Source organism: Adiantum capillus-veneris, chromosome 3, assembly GCF_014529385.1.
Source record: "Adiantum capillus-veneris isolate H3 chromosome 3, ASM1452938v2, whole genome shotgun sequence".
NCBI lineage: Eukaryota > Viridiplantae > Streptophyta > Polypodiopsida > Polypodiales > Pteridaceae > Adiantum > Adiantum capillus-veneris.
The window spans coordinates 47,126,232-47,144,372 of NC_140933.1; the positions used below are offsets into that span (position 1 = coordinate 47,126,232).

Here is an 18,141-nt window from a genome sequence, read left to right on the forward strand (position 1 = left end):
TCGCAATTTCATTTTCATATTGCTCACATTGTTGGCAAGCATAATCAAGCAGCTGATGCACTCTCAAGACGGCCGAGAGTGAATGCGGTTTCCATAGCAACTCACAATGATCTATCTTCAATGATAGATGAGTATGCTATTGATCCTGATTTTAGAGATGTGATTTCAGCCCTTGCATTAGGGAAGAAAGAAGAACCATTTACTTTACAAGATGGTTATCTTCTCTATGGCAATAGACTATGCATTACTAACTCACTACGTGAGAAAGTAATGTATGAATCTCATGCTCCACCGTATGCGGGGCATAGAGGGGTTCAGTCTACCTTAAAGGGAATTGAAACATATTTCTATTGGCCTACCATGAAATTGAACATACAAGAGTATGTTTCTAAATGTGTGGTATGCCAAAAGACAAAATTTGATAGAGGGAAGCAACTTGGATTGCTTCAACCGTTGCCAATCCCTAATTCACCATGGGAGAGCATATCCATGGATTTTATCTTTGGATTTCCTAAGTCTATCCATGGGAATATGGGAATATGGACGATAGTAGACATGTTCAGTAAACAAGCTCATTTTATACCTGTCAAAAAGACTATCAAAGCCCATCAAATGGCAACCATCTTCATTTCACAAATTTTCAAGTACCATGGCTTGCCAATGTCTATAGTGTCAGATAGAGATCCTAGAATGACCAGTAATTTCTGGAAGGGTCTCTTTGAGAATTTAGGAACAAGGCAAAACTTCCTTCGGCATATCATCCACAAATGGATGGCCAAAGTGAAATAGCTAACCTAACAATCCTCGATCTACTAAAAGCCTATGTAATGGAAGTAGATCAAAGATCCCAATGGGAGAAGTACTTACCCTTAGTGGAGTATGCTTACAATAACACTGTACATACTTCCACGGGAAAAGCACCTTTCGAGGTAATTGAAGGAAGACCAAAAAGTCCCTTGCTACTTAAGGTACATGGGAAGATCTTCGCTGCAGATGAGTATAGCTGAGACCTACAAGAATCTTTTCAAAAGATTAAGGATGCTATCTCTATCTCACAGCAAAGGCAAAAGGCTGCTGCTGACAAGCACAGAAGAGCCCAAGCCTTTAAAGAAAATGAATGGGTCTTGTTAAAGTTTCCCAAGGCTCGATTAAGGCACACGACGGGCAAGAATCCTACGGGCCACCAAAAGTACTATGCTAAACTAGCAAAAAGGTACTATGGTCTCTTCCATATTCTTAGGCCAATCAATGAGATGGCCTATCAACTCAAGTTGCCCAATCATTGGCTCATACACAATCCTTTCCATGTGAGCCTATTAAATCCTTACAAAGGAGAGCCACCACAAGAACCAACTATTGAAGACCCACCGGAGATCGAGGACCAAGAGGAGGTGCTGCAGTCCGAGTCCATTCTCCGACATGAAGACAAGGTATTAAGAGGCGGTAAGAATATCTGACGATATCTTATTAAGTTTAAGAATTATCCTTTTGAAGATGCTAGATGGATGCAACTCATACAATTAAAGGATAACCTAAACCTTGTCAATGCTTACAATGCAAGAGTAAGCAAATGTAAAAAATGTTAAAAATGAACAAAGTTTTTTTTGTCTTATAAGACTCTCTTTTTCTTTATTGTGCACGAAAATGAAGTAGTATGCATGCTTAGATCAAGTTTGCGGAGACGACGTCTCCCAAACACCAAGTAGAGCTTGTCACTCTACTATGGAAGACTGATAGGACTAATGTGCAGACATGCTTGCGGCAGCCTCAGGCTCTCAAGCGCCAAATGGACTAGTCATCCATTGTGGAATGATGTCGTAGGGTAACATAGGGATCCTCTACCCGCTAAGAAAAGGACTCATGAATATGCTTTATCTTCTCTACACCATAGTCGAGGACGACTATGATTTCAAGAGAGAGGTAATGTCATAATAATCAATATCTAATTCTCCTAAATGATTTTCTCATATTAAACTGATCATTTAATGTGGGGAAGTGCCAGGGGAGAAAAGGCTAGAATATTGGTTAGGCTAACAAACCGGCCACAATAGGGATCCAAAGGAGGGAAAATAGGGATTCAAAGGGGGGGCCATCTACAAAAGAGCCATGTGCAACAATGGGCTAAAAAGACCCTAAGGTTCAGCCCATTAAGACTTCCAAAATGCTAAGGTTCCAAAATTCAAAGGTTGTGTCCAAAGGTCAACCCTAGGGGAAATTGGATGCTTTGTGTGTAACTAAAAAGTCTTTGCATATCCCTACATGGGAGGGGGTGAGCCCTTCTTTTAGGGGATGAGAGAGAAAGTCACACACACACACACACACACACACACATGCTCCCTTTACACAAAGGGAATTAGGGACACATGTCAGCTCCCTAGCCCAGATGCCCACAACGTGTACCCAATTCCTATTGGATGGCCTTGGAGGTGGACCAATGAGAATTAGGCTAGAGTAAATCTAGTTTAATTAATTTAAAAACACTTAATAAAAGAACCAATGAGAATTAAGTCTCCTAGAAGACTATTGGACAGTCTCCCAAGGGGTCCAATGAGCATTCAGGAGCCCAATGGCTTGCCTGATTCCTATTGGCTAGGAGGCAAAGGGGTCCAATGAGAGTTTAGTTTAATTATTAAATTACCTAAAGCTCTCACAAAAGGGGAAAGGGGGACACATGTCAGAAGGCTATCACTTATGCTGCTTAATAGCCATTGGCTTGACTTGGGGAGGTCCAATGGGGAGCCTGCAAGAGCAATTAGCAAGAGGGCTCGCCCAAGAGAGAGAGGGGGCTGATTTTTGCAAGGCATTATCACACACACACACACACACACACACACACACACACACACACACACACACAATCTCATGTGTGAAGAAAGATAAGACTATCTCTTCCCAAGCTTTAATGGAGAGCTCATCACCTACTCCAAGCTTGTGAGATAGAAGCCTACATCGACACACTCTTGGCTTGTGGATGCAAATCCAACCAAGAGCCAAGCTTCAATGCATGCTCATCTCCTCTACCAAGCTAATTACTAAGCTAAAGCTATGCTAATATGAGTGATTATGTGAGGAGATGTACATCTTTCTCGTAAGATACTCCTTCTTCCTCTCAATCTACTCTCATACCCTGCTAGCTCTCACCATGTTCGAAGATGTGTGAGGTCTTGGGTCTGAGAACGGGGATAATTAAAGTTGTGTTTACTAAGTGTTTTTCTTAGTGCATGAAGCTTTCATCTTCATTGCACTAGCTAGTCTTGAAGGAACACAAAGAATTGTATTGTACATTGTCTCTCTTGATGGGAGAAACCATAATACAAAGCCTTTTGGAGGGGGACAACAGTTGAGGACCGGATTTGCAAGAGCTCTTTCTCTCTTCCTCTCTCATGGGAGCTCAAGAGGTAACCATAATGCTCAAGCACTTGGCTATGGAGGAAACGCCAAGGCTAGATCAGCCCTTCCCCATTTAGAAAGTTGACTCTAGTCCTTTTTACTATGTTTGGCTACACCACATGTCCAAAGTAACACCAACTTGCTTTATGTGAAGTTAGCAAGTGCGCGTGAGTGTGTGTGGCGTGTACACTTTCCACGATAATTCCTAGACGCGGGGTGGGGAGTTTTTAAAGTATAGTAAGCTTAGACAGGTGTATGAGCATGGACGTACTAGTTGCATTTTGAGTGTTCACTTCTCATTGGCCAAATGGTATGCATTCCATTTTAAGACTAGTTGTAAGTTTGCATGAATATATATGCAAGGGATCATTTAATTTTTACTCTCTTGCTCCGGATTCTTTTGCTTGAAAAATACTTCTTTCACTCTTATCTACCTCTTATCCCGCAGTTCATTCTCCTCGCTCGGGTGTTTGAAGCTTGGGAAGGAGGGTTATACCATAGAATCTTAAAGAACATCATCTTCTTAGTTCAAGGAAATCTCCAATTAAAGGAACTTTAAAAGAACTTTTAGACACTGTGAAGCACTTCAAAGTAATTTATGTACCCTTTTACCCATATAGAGCTAATACCTCTTGCTTCATTTGCAAAGTATCGTTGACAACAAAAATCATGGAGAATGTACCTTTCTAAAGTCAACTATCTTAGCCTCGAGCTTCACCATAGCTCATGGTCATCATGCACTTTCTTCAATTGTTTCAACTCAACTGCCAGCTCTGCAATGATTGAAGCACAAACCACATATATTGTGCCCTTGTTGCGCAACCACAAGTAGCGATTCTCTTGGAACAATGTTCTCAAGGAAGCCAACTTCTCCTTTGCATCTTGCACCTTCCACGAGACATCCTCTGCATTGGCAGGTAGAGGGGCTTGGTTATTGAATCCATGAGCTTGGCCTTTGATACTATAACGGTTGGAGTCAAAGGTACTGTAAATGTTTGCAAGCACGTTATTTTTGGGTACACCATAATCTTCTCCCAACTTATTGATGAGGTTTCGCTCTAGACCTCCCTATTGAGCCTTGAAATTGTTAAATACATTTCCACCCACCCCTACTCAAGCAATTGGATGTTTATACGGGTATTGTATATACGCCCATCATTCTAGGGATGTCCATCTTTCCATTGCACACGAAGTACAAGACTCTCTATTGTGTGCCTTAAGCTTCCTTCGTCTTCTCCAAACTGTGTGTGTTTTCCTGCAACCCTAATTCCAACAGGATGTGTTCCTAATGAAGTTAAAAATGAAACTAAAGAGGAGTTAAAATTCTCTAGTTCTCTAAATGAGTTTCAAGATGTATTTGTGGATGACATTCCGAGTAGCTAGCTCCAAAAGGGGACAAGATGATCATAGATCATTCCATAGACAAGATGATGCATTGGCAAGTAGAGGGGATGGGATATTGAATCCACTAGCTTGGCCTTTGATACTATAGTGGTTGGAGACAAAGGCACTGTAAATTTTTGTATGCACGCTATTTTTTGGCACACCATAATCTTCTCCCTACTTATTGAGCTTTCGCTCTAGACCTCCCCATTGAGCCTTGGTATTGTTAAATACATTTCCACCACCCCTACCTAAGCAATTCGATGTTTATTCGGGTCAACAACAAGAGCTCCATGATTCTCATTGCAAATTTTTTTTATCAGTTCATCTTTTGAGGAGGCAACTTAACATACCTTTTGATTGAGGAGCCGACCCTCTTCTAAAAACTCCTCTACCACCATGTGAGGTAGAGTTTGGACTTCTTCTTGTAGGGGACCTTGAAGATGCTTAGCCATTCGAGCATGGGTAGGTCAACATCGTCTGTAAGGTCTTTTGGTAGCCTCCCGTCAAGGCTTAGCCCGTACTGAGTGTGCAACTCCTCTCTTGAGAAGGAAAACTGCCTAAGCTGTGGGTAGTCCGCAACCCCTAAACATCAAAATAATGCCATATTGTAAGATTTATGCATCCAACTGCTATGATTAACAAGCCCAAACCAAGCTAGATAGAATACACGTTTGTGGCCGGACTTTGTTTGGCGTTGTTTGCGAAGACACATCCACTGTGTCCTACTATATAGGGGGCATGGGATTTTTCTTCATATTCTCCTCCTGAACGAGAAAATACCTGAGGGTGAATAAAACAAACGCTTTTGCTTTTGGACGTAGAAGCACGCGCTTGGAAATGCCTTTAAAGCGTGCTCAAGGGCTTCTCCAAAGCCTTCGAGTTGGAGCAATTCTGGACCACGCCGGGCCCTAATTAGCAGGGAGCTTTCAGCGCTGTGATCGTCGGCATCGTCGCTCTACCTTCGACAATACAATCAGAGAAGAGCTGCGTGGCGATGGCGATGGAGATGGAGGATTCTCGTGCTGCACCCATCGACAATGAGCAGCCTGCAACGTCGACTTTGAAGCTGCAGCAGGAGCAGAAAATCTATAGGGGTGCCATTAAAGGGCTGGAGATTGTGGGTGCCCCTCTCGGTGAGGGCAGCTTTGGTACCGTATTTCTTGTTAGGGAACTCGTTACAGATCATTCTAACAGTAATTGTTATTACATTCTGATCATGAGCAGCAGGATGTGGTGGATGCTTCACGGGAGCTTTGGCTATGCTCTTACAAGCCGATGAGGGCACCGATGGTAATTACATGGTGCTGCAAGATTGCAAAGATAGGGGAACTCCTGGCTATTGTGCGCCCGAGGTACGCACAGATGGTATCCTGAGCATGGCGGCCGACACATGGAGCCTTGGTGCCATGTTGTTGGAGATGCTAACGGGCGAAGTGCCACCGCAAAGCAGCATTGCGTTGTCGCAATGGTGGAGCGATCCCCAGGCAGAGCAGTTGGAAGACGATCTTCGGAGAGACGCGAAGGATTGGAAATGACTTGCTGTTGGCAATGCTCTGCCCCCATTTCTCCCACAGGCTCCCTCTCCAACTAGTGCTCAGCCATCCTTGGCTTGTCAGCAACCTCCCCAGATATACAAATACGAATTCAGAGATGTGATTAATTATTGTGTAGAGGACTCATGAACTCCAGTGAGCAGGGAAAAATCATGCCGCATAATGCTGATTATACTTTGGATTATGGGTTTTTATTAAATTTCGTTAAAGCTAATGATACCTTGGGCCAGTAGCAAATTAAAGCTACGTTTATGATTAAGTGAAAGATTTGGACAATTAATATTCAGAGTCAGATACGTGCTAATGTCTTGATCACTTAATTAAAAGAAAGTGTCGAGTTTACATTGCATATTAAATATCTCCCATGAGCTCTCTCTCTCCCCCTCTTGAATAACAGGTCTTGAGTTCAACTCCTCGTCGGCTAGATCTTTAAGGTCTCTTGGGATAGTTTCCTACGATGTTAAAACTCTCTTCTTCTTCTTCTTCTTCTTCTTCTCTCTCTCTCTCTCTCTCTCTCTCTCTCTCAACCTCTCAACTAAGGAAGTTATTCATAATATTGTAACGTCCCTTGAGTCCACGTCGTCCCAACTTGCCTCAGTACATTTGTAAAATCGGAAACTTTGTAAATTTGGGTCATTTGGACTCTGGATCCAGGTGGAAGCTTTCCAGCACACCTCTCGAGTCTGATCCAACATAGTAAGTTGCAACAAGCACCCTTGCTAAGGTAGAGGGAGCACTAAAAAATTATCATCAGGTGTTATAAAGATGTATAAACAAACAAGTGTATAATAGTGTTGTTTCAAGTCTATGCAAGTGTCTCTATGTACACTACCCATGGCGACCTCACGACCAGAGAGATTTAATTAATTATTGTGTACAAATCAATTATAGATGACTTAAAAACCAGGGAGCTAGCAACAACTAAATTGAAGGCAAAATATATCTTATTATAAATCATGCAACAATATGATACTACTGCTCTTTTGCTTGTTCTTATAAATACTTTGGATTATGAGTTTTTATTAAAGCTACATATATGAGTCGACCGCTAATTTGGACAATTAATTTTGAATAATTCAATGAGTGTGGCTTAAGGTTGTGTTGGGTGTTGCATGAGTGTCCGTAGGCATGAGCTCTCTCTCTCTCTCTCTCTCTCTCTCTCTCTCTCTCTCTCTCTCTCTCTCTCTCTCTCGTTCACAACCAACTCTCTATACATAGATTCTTTTGGTAGAGACACTTTGACAATTAGAACTTGCTTAAGTATTTAAGGCAAACAAGAGCCAAACGATTGAGATTTATGTTAGGCCCATGATGTTTACGTTGTAATTAGAAAATCCCCTCACACTTGCAAGCATCTTATCAACCTATGCAATATGGTTCATGCAAGGACTTGACCATTAAGGTCTAATACTGTTAAGAGAAATCGCCAAAACAAAGCACCCCAGTATTGTGTCTTGTTTTAGCAAGTTGTTTAAAAAATATAAAAAAAAACTTGCTGAAACAAGGCATGTTGTACCCTATTTAATTAGAAAATATTTTAGGAATTCAAAACTCGCAGTTGAAGTAGGGCACTCCACCAAGGAGTTGGCCAAGCCAGATCAGGGTTGCTGAAAAATTTGCAAATCATATATAGTGGGGAAGGAAAAGTTTAAAACCAGCTTTCTAGTGATGGACGTGCAAGGTGTATATGGTATGCTACTAGGCATACCTTGGCTCAGCCATTCAGGACTATGTGGGTCAGACGGTGACCATTCGAGGACCCAATTGGTGTATGCATGTGAAGATTGACAACATCGAGAGCTAGAAGAAAGCCATGAGATCAGAGGAGCTCTGCAAGAAGTATATGAAAAAGAAGATTGAGTGCATACTTACATTTATGAACATATTTCCCATAGTAGAGATTGATCTTGATGTATTTTGTAATAGATGTTGATCTTTTGCTCATTATTCTTATAAATTATACTTTGGATTATGTGTTTTTATTTAAAGTTTGTTCAACCTGATGGTACATTGGGCCAATAGCAAAGCTACATTTATGCATCAATATTCAGAGTCAGATATATCGTAACAATATTTCATTGTTTTAATGATCAGTGCGTCTTGATCACTTTTCAAGAAACTGTAATAGCAGGTATGTTGAGTTGAGTGTCCTCTTTGGGCTGCTGAAGGACCTAGTAAGGTAGCCAAAAAGATTTGTTCTAGATAGTCACCTCAATTTTGCTTGAATTTGAGAAGTTTTATGAGTATTTTTTGGATTGTAACATTTTCACTATCCTAGGAAGAACGGTTCCTATTGAGATTTTGTACGTTTTCATGTTTCTCTTGGGCTTTTATGCAAAAGGAAGGCCTTCCTCTAAATGAATTCACCATGCTTGCACCTTGCTCTTGGAGAAGGTCGATTGCAAATATGCCCAACTTGGCTATGTCGACTAATTAAACCCACAAGTTCTCATCCATATGAGAGAGACTTCTCTGATGATAGAGGCAGCATCAAAGATCCACTAAAGAAGCTTCAACATGAGGCTAAGTTGACAGAAGAGGAACAATACATATAGCGCAATGGTGATGCTAAACATGAGCGAGACACTCAACACGATGGAAAAGTCATAGAAGAGATGATGATGGAGATTGAAGTAGGCATGTCAGCAGAAGTGAACACAACAGTCTACACGATGGAAAAAGTTATAGAAGAGATCTCAGATGATGATGGACATTGGAGTAGACATAATCGACACGATGATGGAGACCGTGGTAGACATGATCGACGTCAGAGAAGGTATGAAAGACGAAGAGACCATGACAAAGAGGATGAATATAGAAGGCATCATAGATAGAAGGATGGTGATGGAAGGACTCATTTAGAGCATGATGATTGCAGGGATAGGTACAATGGATATGCTAGCAATGACATCTATGATAGAGCAGAGATTATTAATTCTTGGAGGGATCAAGATGATACATTAGGAAAAATATGGACTCTGCATGGGGCTTGCTAATTTTTAGGGATTAAGGCTAATGTTGGGTAGGGTTAAAGAGTCAAGGACATTCAAGAAGCTAGTTTTGAATAGGCTTTTCTAGCCTTTTTTTAAGGCACATGTAGGATGTGGACCTATTAGGTCCCTTTCTCTCTCTAGCTTTTTGAAAGTGAAGGGAGTAAAGGAGTGTGGCCACGTCAACAAAAACATGTATAACTAAAGGCCCAAAATTGATATTTTTCAAAAAAGTCATTTGTGAAAACAAGGCATGTTGTGCCCTATTTAATTAGCAAACATTTTAAGAATTTAAAACTCACAGCTAAAGTAGGGCACTTTAACGAGTTGTCTAAGCCACAAGGTAATTGGTGGAAAATTTGCAGATCATGGTGGGGAAGGAAAAGTTTAAAACCAGCTTTCTAGTGATGGACATGCAAGGTGTAAATGGTATGCAGAACAAGTGGAGAAAAGGATGCAACATGAGGGACATTGAGGCCGCCATTATGTATGTTGAGTTGAGTGTTTACATTGCATATTAAAAGCTACCTTGGGCCAGTAGCAAATTAAAAGCTACGTGCTAATGTTTCAAATACTGTAATGTCTTGATCACTTAATTAAAAGAAAGTGTCAAGTTTACATTGCATATTAAATATCTCCCATGAGCTCTCTCTCTCCCCCTCTTGATTAATAGGTCTTCAGTTCAACTGATCCTCGTCGGGTAGATCTTTAAGGTCTCTTGGAATAGTTTCCTACGACGTTAAAACTCTCTTCTTCTTCTTCTTCTTCTCCCTCTCTCTCTCTCTCTCTCTCTCTCTCTCTCTCTCTCTCTCTCTCTCGGGGGGTTCACTATGTGTACAACTACCATATCACGTGCGTTCAAGACATGTTTATAAAACCCCTTATCTGTGAATTTTTTAAGGAATATAATCTACCCTTTTCTCTTAAAATCTGTAAGTTTTTTTTAAATTTGAAAAAAAAAATTCCCTTTAAATACCCTTCTGTTGAACTCACGTGATAGGTTACATTTTTATAAGGTGACCTCCCCAGGCTCTCTCTCTCTCTCTCTCTCTCTCTCTCTCTCTCAAGCTCTCAACTAAGGAAATTATTCATAATATTGTAATGTCCCTTGAGTCCACGTACCAACTTACCTCAGTACATTTGTAAAATTGGAAACTTTGTAAATTTGGGTCATTTGGACTTTGGATCCAAGTGGAAGCTTTCCAGCACACCTCTCGAGTCTGATCCAACATGGTAAGTTGCAACAAGCACCCCTTGCCAAGGTAAAGGGAGCACTAAAAATTTATCATCAGCTGTTATAAAGATATATAAATAAACAAGTGTATAATAGTGTTGATTCAAGTCTATGCAAGTGTCTCTATGTATACTACCCATGGCGACCTCACGACCAGAGAGATTTAATTAATTATTGTGTACAAATCAATTATAGATGACTTAAAAACCAGGGAGCTAGCAACAACTAAATTGAAGGAAAAAAACATCTTGTTATAAATCATGCAACAATATGATACTACTGCTCTTTTGCTTGTTCTGATAAATGCTTTGGATTGTGAGTTTTATTTAAAGCTACATATATGAGTTGACCGCTAATTTGGACAATTAATTTTCAATAATTCAATGAGTGTTGCTTAAGGTTGTGTTGAGTGTTGCATGACTGTCCGTAGGCATGAGCTCTCTCTCTCTCTCTCTCTCTCTCTCTCTCTCTCTCTCCCCCCCCCCCCAAAGCCTTTTGTTCACAACCAACTCTCTATACACAGACTCTTTTGGTAGAGACACCTTGACAATTAGAACCTGCTTAAGTATTTGAGGCAAACAAGAGAAAAATGATTGAGAAGGTATGGATGCAAACTCGATGAGGGTATAGATTTATGCTAGGCCCATGATGTTTACGTTGTAATTAGAAAACCCCTCACGCTTGCAAGCATCTTATCAACCTACGCAATATGGTTCATGCAAGGACTTGACCATTAAGGTCTATTATTATTAAGAGAAATTGCCAAAACAAAGCACTCTAGTATTGTGTCTTGTTTTAGCAATTTGTGAAAAAAAATAAAAAAACACTTATTGAAACAAGGCATGTTGTGCCCTATTTAATTAGAAAAATTTTTAAGAATTCAAAACTCGTAGCTAAACTAGGGCACTCCATGAAGGAGTTGTCCAAGCGAGAGGGTTGGTGAAAAATTTGCAAATCATAGTGGGAAAGGAAAAGTTTAAAACCAGCTTTCTAGTGATGGACGTGCAAGGTGTATATGGTATGCTACTAGGCATACCTTGGCTCAGCCATTCAGGACTATGTGAGTCAGACAGTGACCATTCAAGGACCCAATTGGTGTATGCAGGTGAAGACTGACAACATCAGGAGCTAGAAGAAAGCCATGAGATCAGAGGAGCTCTGCAAGAAGTATGGGACAAAGAAGATTGAGTGCATCCTCGCATCTATGAACATGGTAAGTTGTAACAAGCACCCTTTGTCAAGATAGAGGGAGCACTCAAAATTTATCATCAGTTGTTATAAAGATGTAAACAAAGAAGTGTATAATAGTGTTGATTCAAGTCTATGCAAGTGTCTCTATGTATACTACCCACAACCAAAGAGATGTAATTAAACATTTTGTACATATCAATTATAGAGGACTCAAAACCAGGGAGCTGGCAATAGCTGAATTGAAGGAAAAATATATCTTGTATTAAATCATGCAGCAAAATGTGATAGTACCAATATTTTGCTTGATTTTATAACTAATTTGGATTGTGCATTTTTTTAGGCACGTACTTGAGTCAAGCGCTAATTTGGATCATTAATTTCAAAAATTCAATCAGTGTTGCTCAAGGTTACGTCAAGTGTTGCATAATTGTCCATAGGCATGAGCTCTCTCTCTCTCTCTCTCTCTCTCTCTCTCTCTCTCTCTCTCTCTCTCTCTCGGCATCCTCCTGCACGTCTCACTCAAAACCCTAGATCTACACCCTCTGTCCCTCCGAGGCTCAAGGACGGGCTTGTAGAGGGGTGTTAAGCCCTTAAGACCGCCCACTATCACAGAATGAGATCTGACATGGAGCCCGTCCGAACTCCCGACCTTATTTTGGATGGAGTTGTCACTTTGCATCGGGCACCAGCTGTTTAAACGGGAGCGCCTCTTGAAGATCCCAGAGCCTTCTAAAGGCTGGGTGCCAAGATAGGGTTGTGTGCAAGAAGCACGTAAACGTGTAGACAACACTATTTCCCAAGTATGCATAGTAAGGGCGTGCAAGAGCAGGCAAGAAACATCGTTGGAGCTGTCTCCTAGCTCTCTCTCGCTCTCAACCGGACAAACTGCACTCTTGGCCTTCCTTCAACAAAAGAGGACAACGTTTCCCATGCTTTGTAGGATCCAAAACTTCAATCTCCACCTTCAACACACAGATTTCTAGCCCACGCAAGAGTTTTCTTGTGGTGGCAGCTACACCCAAGACATACCCCACCTCTCGCCAAGATGCGAGGCTCACGGCCCTAGAGGCTCAGATCAAACAACTTCTTCTAGAGAATGCTCAACTCAAAGAACGATTGAGTATACTCGAGACAAAGGCAAAGGAGAGCAAAAGTTTACTTGCAAAAACACACGAAGTCAAAGCTTCTCTCACTCAGGCTGCCAAGACAGCTAAAACAGAAGACCACGAAGCAATACATAAGAAGATGGATAACGGAATACAAGCAGCCTTAGAAGAATGCCGGCTACAAGAAGCCCTCGGCCTCAAAATCCGGATTGGAGGACTTTGCAACAACTAAATTGAAGGCAAAAAACATCTTGTTATAAATCATGCAGCAATATGATACTACTGCTCTTTTGCTTGTTCTGATAAATACTTTGGATTGTGAGTCGACTTCTAATTTGGACAATTAATTTTCAATAATTCAATGAGTGTTGCTTAAGGTTGTGTTGAGTGTTGCATGAGTGTCCGTAGGCATGAGCTCTCTATCTCTCTCTCCCCTCTCTCTCTCTCTCTCTCTCTCTCTCTCTCTCTCTCTCTCCCCCCCCCCAAGCCTTTTGTTCACAACCAACTCTCCATACACATATTCTTTTGGTAGAGACACCTTGACACAATTAGAACCTGCTTAAGTATTTGAGGCAAACAAGAGCAAAATGATTGAGAGGGTATGGATGCAAACTCGATGAGGGTATAGATTTATGCTAGGCCCATGATGTTTACGTTGTAATTAGAAAATCCCCTCACACTTGCAAGCATCTTATCAACCTATGCAATATGGTTCATGCAAGGACTTCACCATTAAGGTCTAATATTATTAAGAGAAATTGCCAAAACAAAGCACTCTAGTATTGTGTCTTGTTTTAGCAATTTGTGAAAAAAATAGAAAAACACTTATTGAAACAACGCATGTTGTGCCCTATTTAATTAGAAAATTCTTTAAGAATTCAAAACTCGTAGCTAAAGTAGGGCACTCCACGAAGGAGTTGTCCAAGCGAGAGGGCTGGTGAAAAATTTGCAAATCATAGTGGGAAAGGAAAAGTTTAAAACCAGCTTTCTAGTGATGGACGTGCAAGGTGTATATGGTATGCTACTAGGCATACCTTGGCTTAGCCATTCAGGACTATGTGAGTAAGACGGTGACCATTCAAGGACCCAATTGGTGTATGCAGGTGAAGACTGACAACATCGAGAGCTAGAAGAAAGCCATGAGATCAGAGGAGCTCTGCAAGAAGTATGGGACAAAGAAGATTGAGTGCATGCTCGCATCTATGAACATGGTAAGTTGTAACAAGCACCCTTTGTCAAGATAGAGGGAGCACTCAAAATTTATCATCAGTTGTTATAAAGATGTAAACAAAGAAGTGTATAATAGTGTTGATTCAAGTCTATGCAAGTGTCTCTATGTATACTACCCACAACCAGAGAGATGTAATTAAACATTGTGTACATATCAATTATAGAGGACTCAAAACAGGGAGTTGGCAATAGCTGAATTGAAGGCAAAATATATCTTGTAATAAATCATGCGGCAAAATGTGATACTACCAATATTTTGCTCAGTTTTATAACTAATATGGATTGTGAGTTTTTTTAGGCACGTATATGAGTCAAGCGCTAATTTAGATCTTTAATTTCAAAAATTCAATGAGTGTTGCTCAAGGTTACGTCAAGTGTTGCATAATTGTCCATAGGCATGAGGTCTCTCTCTCTCTCTCTCTCTCTCTCTCTCTCTCTCTCTCTCTCTCTCTCTCTCTCTCTCTCTCTCTCTCTCTCTCTCTCTCTCTCTCTCTCGGCATCCTCCTGCACGTCTCATTCAAAACCCTAGATCTACACCCTCTGTCCGTCCCAGGCTAAAGGGCGGGCCTGTGAAGGGGCGTTAAGCCCTCAAGACCGCCCACTATCACAGAATGAGATCTGACATGGAGCCCGTCCGCAGTCCGACCTGCTTTTGGATGGAGTTGTCACGTTGCATCGGGCACGAACTGTTTAAACGGGAGCGCCTCTTGAAGATCCCAGAGCCTTCTACAGGCTGGGTGCCAAGATAGGGTTGTGTGCAAGCAGCACGTAAACGTGTAGACAACACTGTTTCTCAAGTATGCATAGTAAGGGCGTGCAAGAGCAGGCAAGCAACATCGTTGGAGCCGACTCCTAGCTCTCTCTCGCTCTCGACCGGACGAACTGCACGCTTGGCCTTCCTTCAACGATCAAGGCTGCTTTGTCTTGACGAGGCATAGGCTTGGCCTACTTCAAAGGTGCAGACCACTCAAACTCAAAAGACTCTGTTCCCACAGCTTTACGCCAAAAAACAAGAACAACCAACAAAAGAGGACAACGTTTCCCATGCTTTGTAGGATCCAAAACTTCAATCCCCACCTTCAACACACAGATTTCTAGCACACGCAAGAGTTTTCTTGTGGTGGCAGCTACACCCAAGATAGACCCCACCGCTCGCCAAGATGCAAGGCTCACGGCCCTAGAGGCTCAGATCAAACAACTTCTTCTAGAGAATGCTCAACTCAAAGAACATTTGAGTATACTCGAGACAAAGGAAAAGGAGAGCAAAATTTTACTTGCAAAAACACACGAAGTCGAAGCTTCTCTCACTAAGGCTGCCAAGACAGCTCAAAAAGAAGACCACGAAGCAATACATCAGAAGATCCATAATGGAATACAAGCAACCTTAGAAGAATGCCGGCTACAAGAAGCCCTCGTCCTCAAAATCCGGATTGGAGGGCTTTGCAACAACTAAATTGAAGGCAAAAAACATCTTGTTATAAATCATGCAACAATATGATACTACTGCTCTTTTGCTTGTTCTGATAAATACTTTGGTTGTGAGTTTTCATTAAAGCTACATATATGAGTCGACCGCTAATTTGGAAAATTAATTTTCAATAATTCAATGAGTGTTGCTTAAGGTTGTGTTGAGTGTTGCATGAGTGTTTGTAGGCATGAGCTCTCTCTCTCTCTCTCTCTCTCTCTCTCTCTCTCTCTCTCTCTCTCCCCCCCCCCAAAGCCTTTTGTTCACAACCAACTCTCTATACACAAATTCTTTTGGTAGAGACACCTTGACAATTAGAACCTGCTTAAGTATTTGAGGCAAACAAGAGCAAAATGATTGAGAAGGTATGGATGCAAACTCGATGAGGGTATAGATTTATGCTAGGCCCATGATGTTTACGTTGTAACTAGAAAATCCCCTCACACTTGCAAGCATCTCATCAACCTACGCAATATGGTTCATGCAAGGACTTGACCATTAAAGTCTAATATTATTAAGAGAAATTGCTAAAACAAAGCACTCTAGTATTGTGTCTTGTTTTAGCAATTTGTTAAAAAAATAAAAAAACACTTATTGAAACAAGGTATGTTGTGCCCTATTTGATCTATCCGCACTTTAAATGGTGCTGGCTTTAGATTCGTGATACCCATTCTCTGTTGGAGATGAACTCCCATTATATTGACTCCTGCTCCTCCATCCAAGATAACACTTGAAAGAGGTTCCCATTGCCTCCTAACCTTGTAGTCCACCTGATGAGTGGAACTTCATCATCTCGGACGGCTGTCAGGTCTACTATTCTGGCCTCCGCTTCAGCTTTCCTGCGCTGTCTGATGAAGTTTGCCACTTCAGGCAAGGTTTTTCTGATATCCTCCAGCTCTACAGTCAACTTCTGAATTCTATCACAAATTTTAACATGGATTTCTTCTCTCTCTTGGTCAGACTGGTTGTTAGAGCTCAAAGAACTGGTTGTATCTTCACACTGCCATTCCTCTTTTGCAGTGCTTCCAATCCTTCCATCAACTCCCAGCTCATCAGCCATTCCTTGTACCGCAGCCAGCATGGTCTCAGGTATGGCCGGTATTGACTAATCTTTATCAATTGATTGGGCTGGTATCTTCTAAATGACTCGAGCTTCAGAACTTTCTGGCTGCTCTGGCAGCTTCTTAGCTAAATCCTCCGTGATTTTAGCCGCTAGTTCTCTCTGCTCTTGCCATTCATCTACCAACTTCTCTTTACACTTGGCCTTCCAGATTTCCCTTTGTTGAGCCCACTTGGTGCTGTTAGTAGTGACTGGTGTTTATGAAGTATCTGGAATTTCTTCAATTACTACGCCCTTGCTTCTTGTGACTACGCGTACTGGGACTGGCTCTGGTGCCTTAGCCTCAGTAGCAGTAGTTGCAGGTGCGTTTGGGCATTGGGCTGCAAAATGGCCATACTTCCCACAAGTGTAGCAATTCATACTCCGACTCTAGAAGTTGCCACGCCCTCTGCCTCGGCCCATACCCGTTTGGAATCGGCCACGTCCTTGACCAGTACCACTAGTACCTGGTCTCTCCTCTTGAGATACTTTGGCGGTTCTACCTTCACTGGTTCAGTATAGGCTACCACTAACAGGTCTTTGCCCTTCTTAAAGTGATGAATCCTGATACCACAATTGTTCCATAAATGACCAAAAGCCTTACAGTAAGTACATTGTGGGCACTCGTTGGAGATATGGTCCTTGGATTTGCATTTCGAACACCAACTCTCCATCTTCCGAACTGGTTGTCTGGTGTGGCTAATCTCGGTAATCTGTCTAGCCATTTCTTCAATCTTCTTGGTCCAAGATCCCTTCTTTGACTTCTCCTTGGACCGTTCATTAGAGCTGCTTTCAGAGCTGCTGAACACCTCACTGGAATCAAAACTCTCAGTAGCAGAGCTACTGCTACTGGACCTTCTCTTTTTGTGGCTCTTTTCCTTCTTGGCCTGCTGTTCCAGCTTCAGTGCCCGTTGGACCAGATCATTGAATTTCTTGGTAGGAGTCGGTACCTCCTGCTCCCTAAGCTTTTTGCTTCTGAAACCATTCAGAAACCATGCCCTCAACCTCTTCTCAGATGGCGGTTCCTGTAACTGCCTGGTTAGCTCCTTGATTTTTTCCACATAACTTCGGACTAATAGATTCCGCTGCTTGATCTTATCCAGTTCACAGAGGATATCTTCATCACCTGTTTTGTCGGAATACTATAGTCTGAAGGCTTTAAGCAACTTGTTGTAGGATCTGAGCTGACAGGCGGGGTAATGGTAATACCATTTCCTCGCTGTCTCCTTCAAGGTTTGCTGGAAGTATTCCCCCCTATCATCTTCATCAATATTTTTTAGTTCAGCATACTGCTCAAAAGCCTGTATGTGAACGTCTGTATCATCCTTCTTACCTCCCTCGAATATTGGAAAAGAAACTTTCAGAGAAGATGAGTAATCATTCCGATTACCACTGATTCTGTCGCTTCTCTTCCTAGATTCAGAACGGTGCTTGGAAGTCTTCTTGCAATTGTCAGTGTGAGCATCCCACTCAATCTCGGTCTCTGTCTCTGTGTCA

General features: G+C 41.7%; 1 protein-coding gene across 1 annotated transcript; it reads left to right on the forward strand.

The window, feature by feature from the left end:
• Positions 1–5,683: 5,683 nt before the first annotated feature.
• Positions 5,684–6,847, forward strand: LOC147460864 (uncharacterized). The gene is made up of 2 exons (XM_086499721.1): positions 5,684–5,909; positions 6,001–6,847. The coding sequence occupies exons 1-2, from the start codon at positions 5,771–5,773 to the stop codon at positions 6,309–6,311; spliced, it is 450 nt and encodes a 149-aa protein (XP_086355847.1). The 5' UTR covers positions 5,684–5,770; the 3' UTR covers positions 6,312–6,847.
• Positions 6,848–18,141: the final 11,294 nt, after the last annotated feature.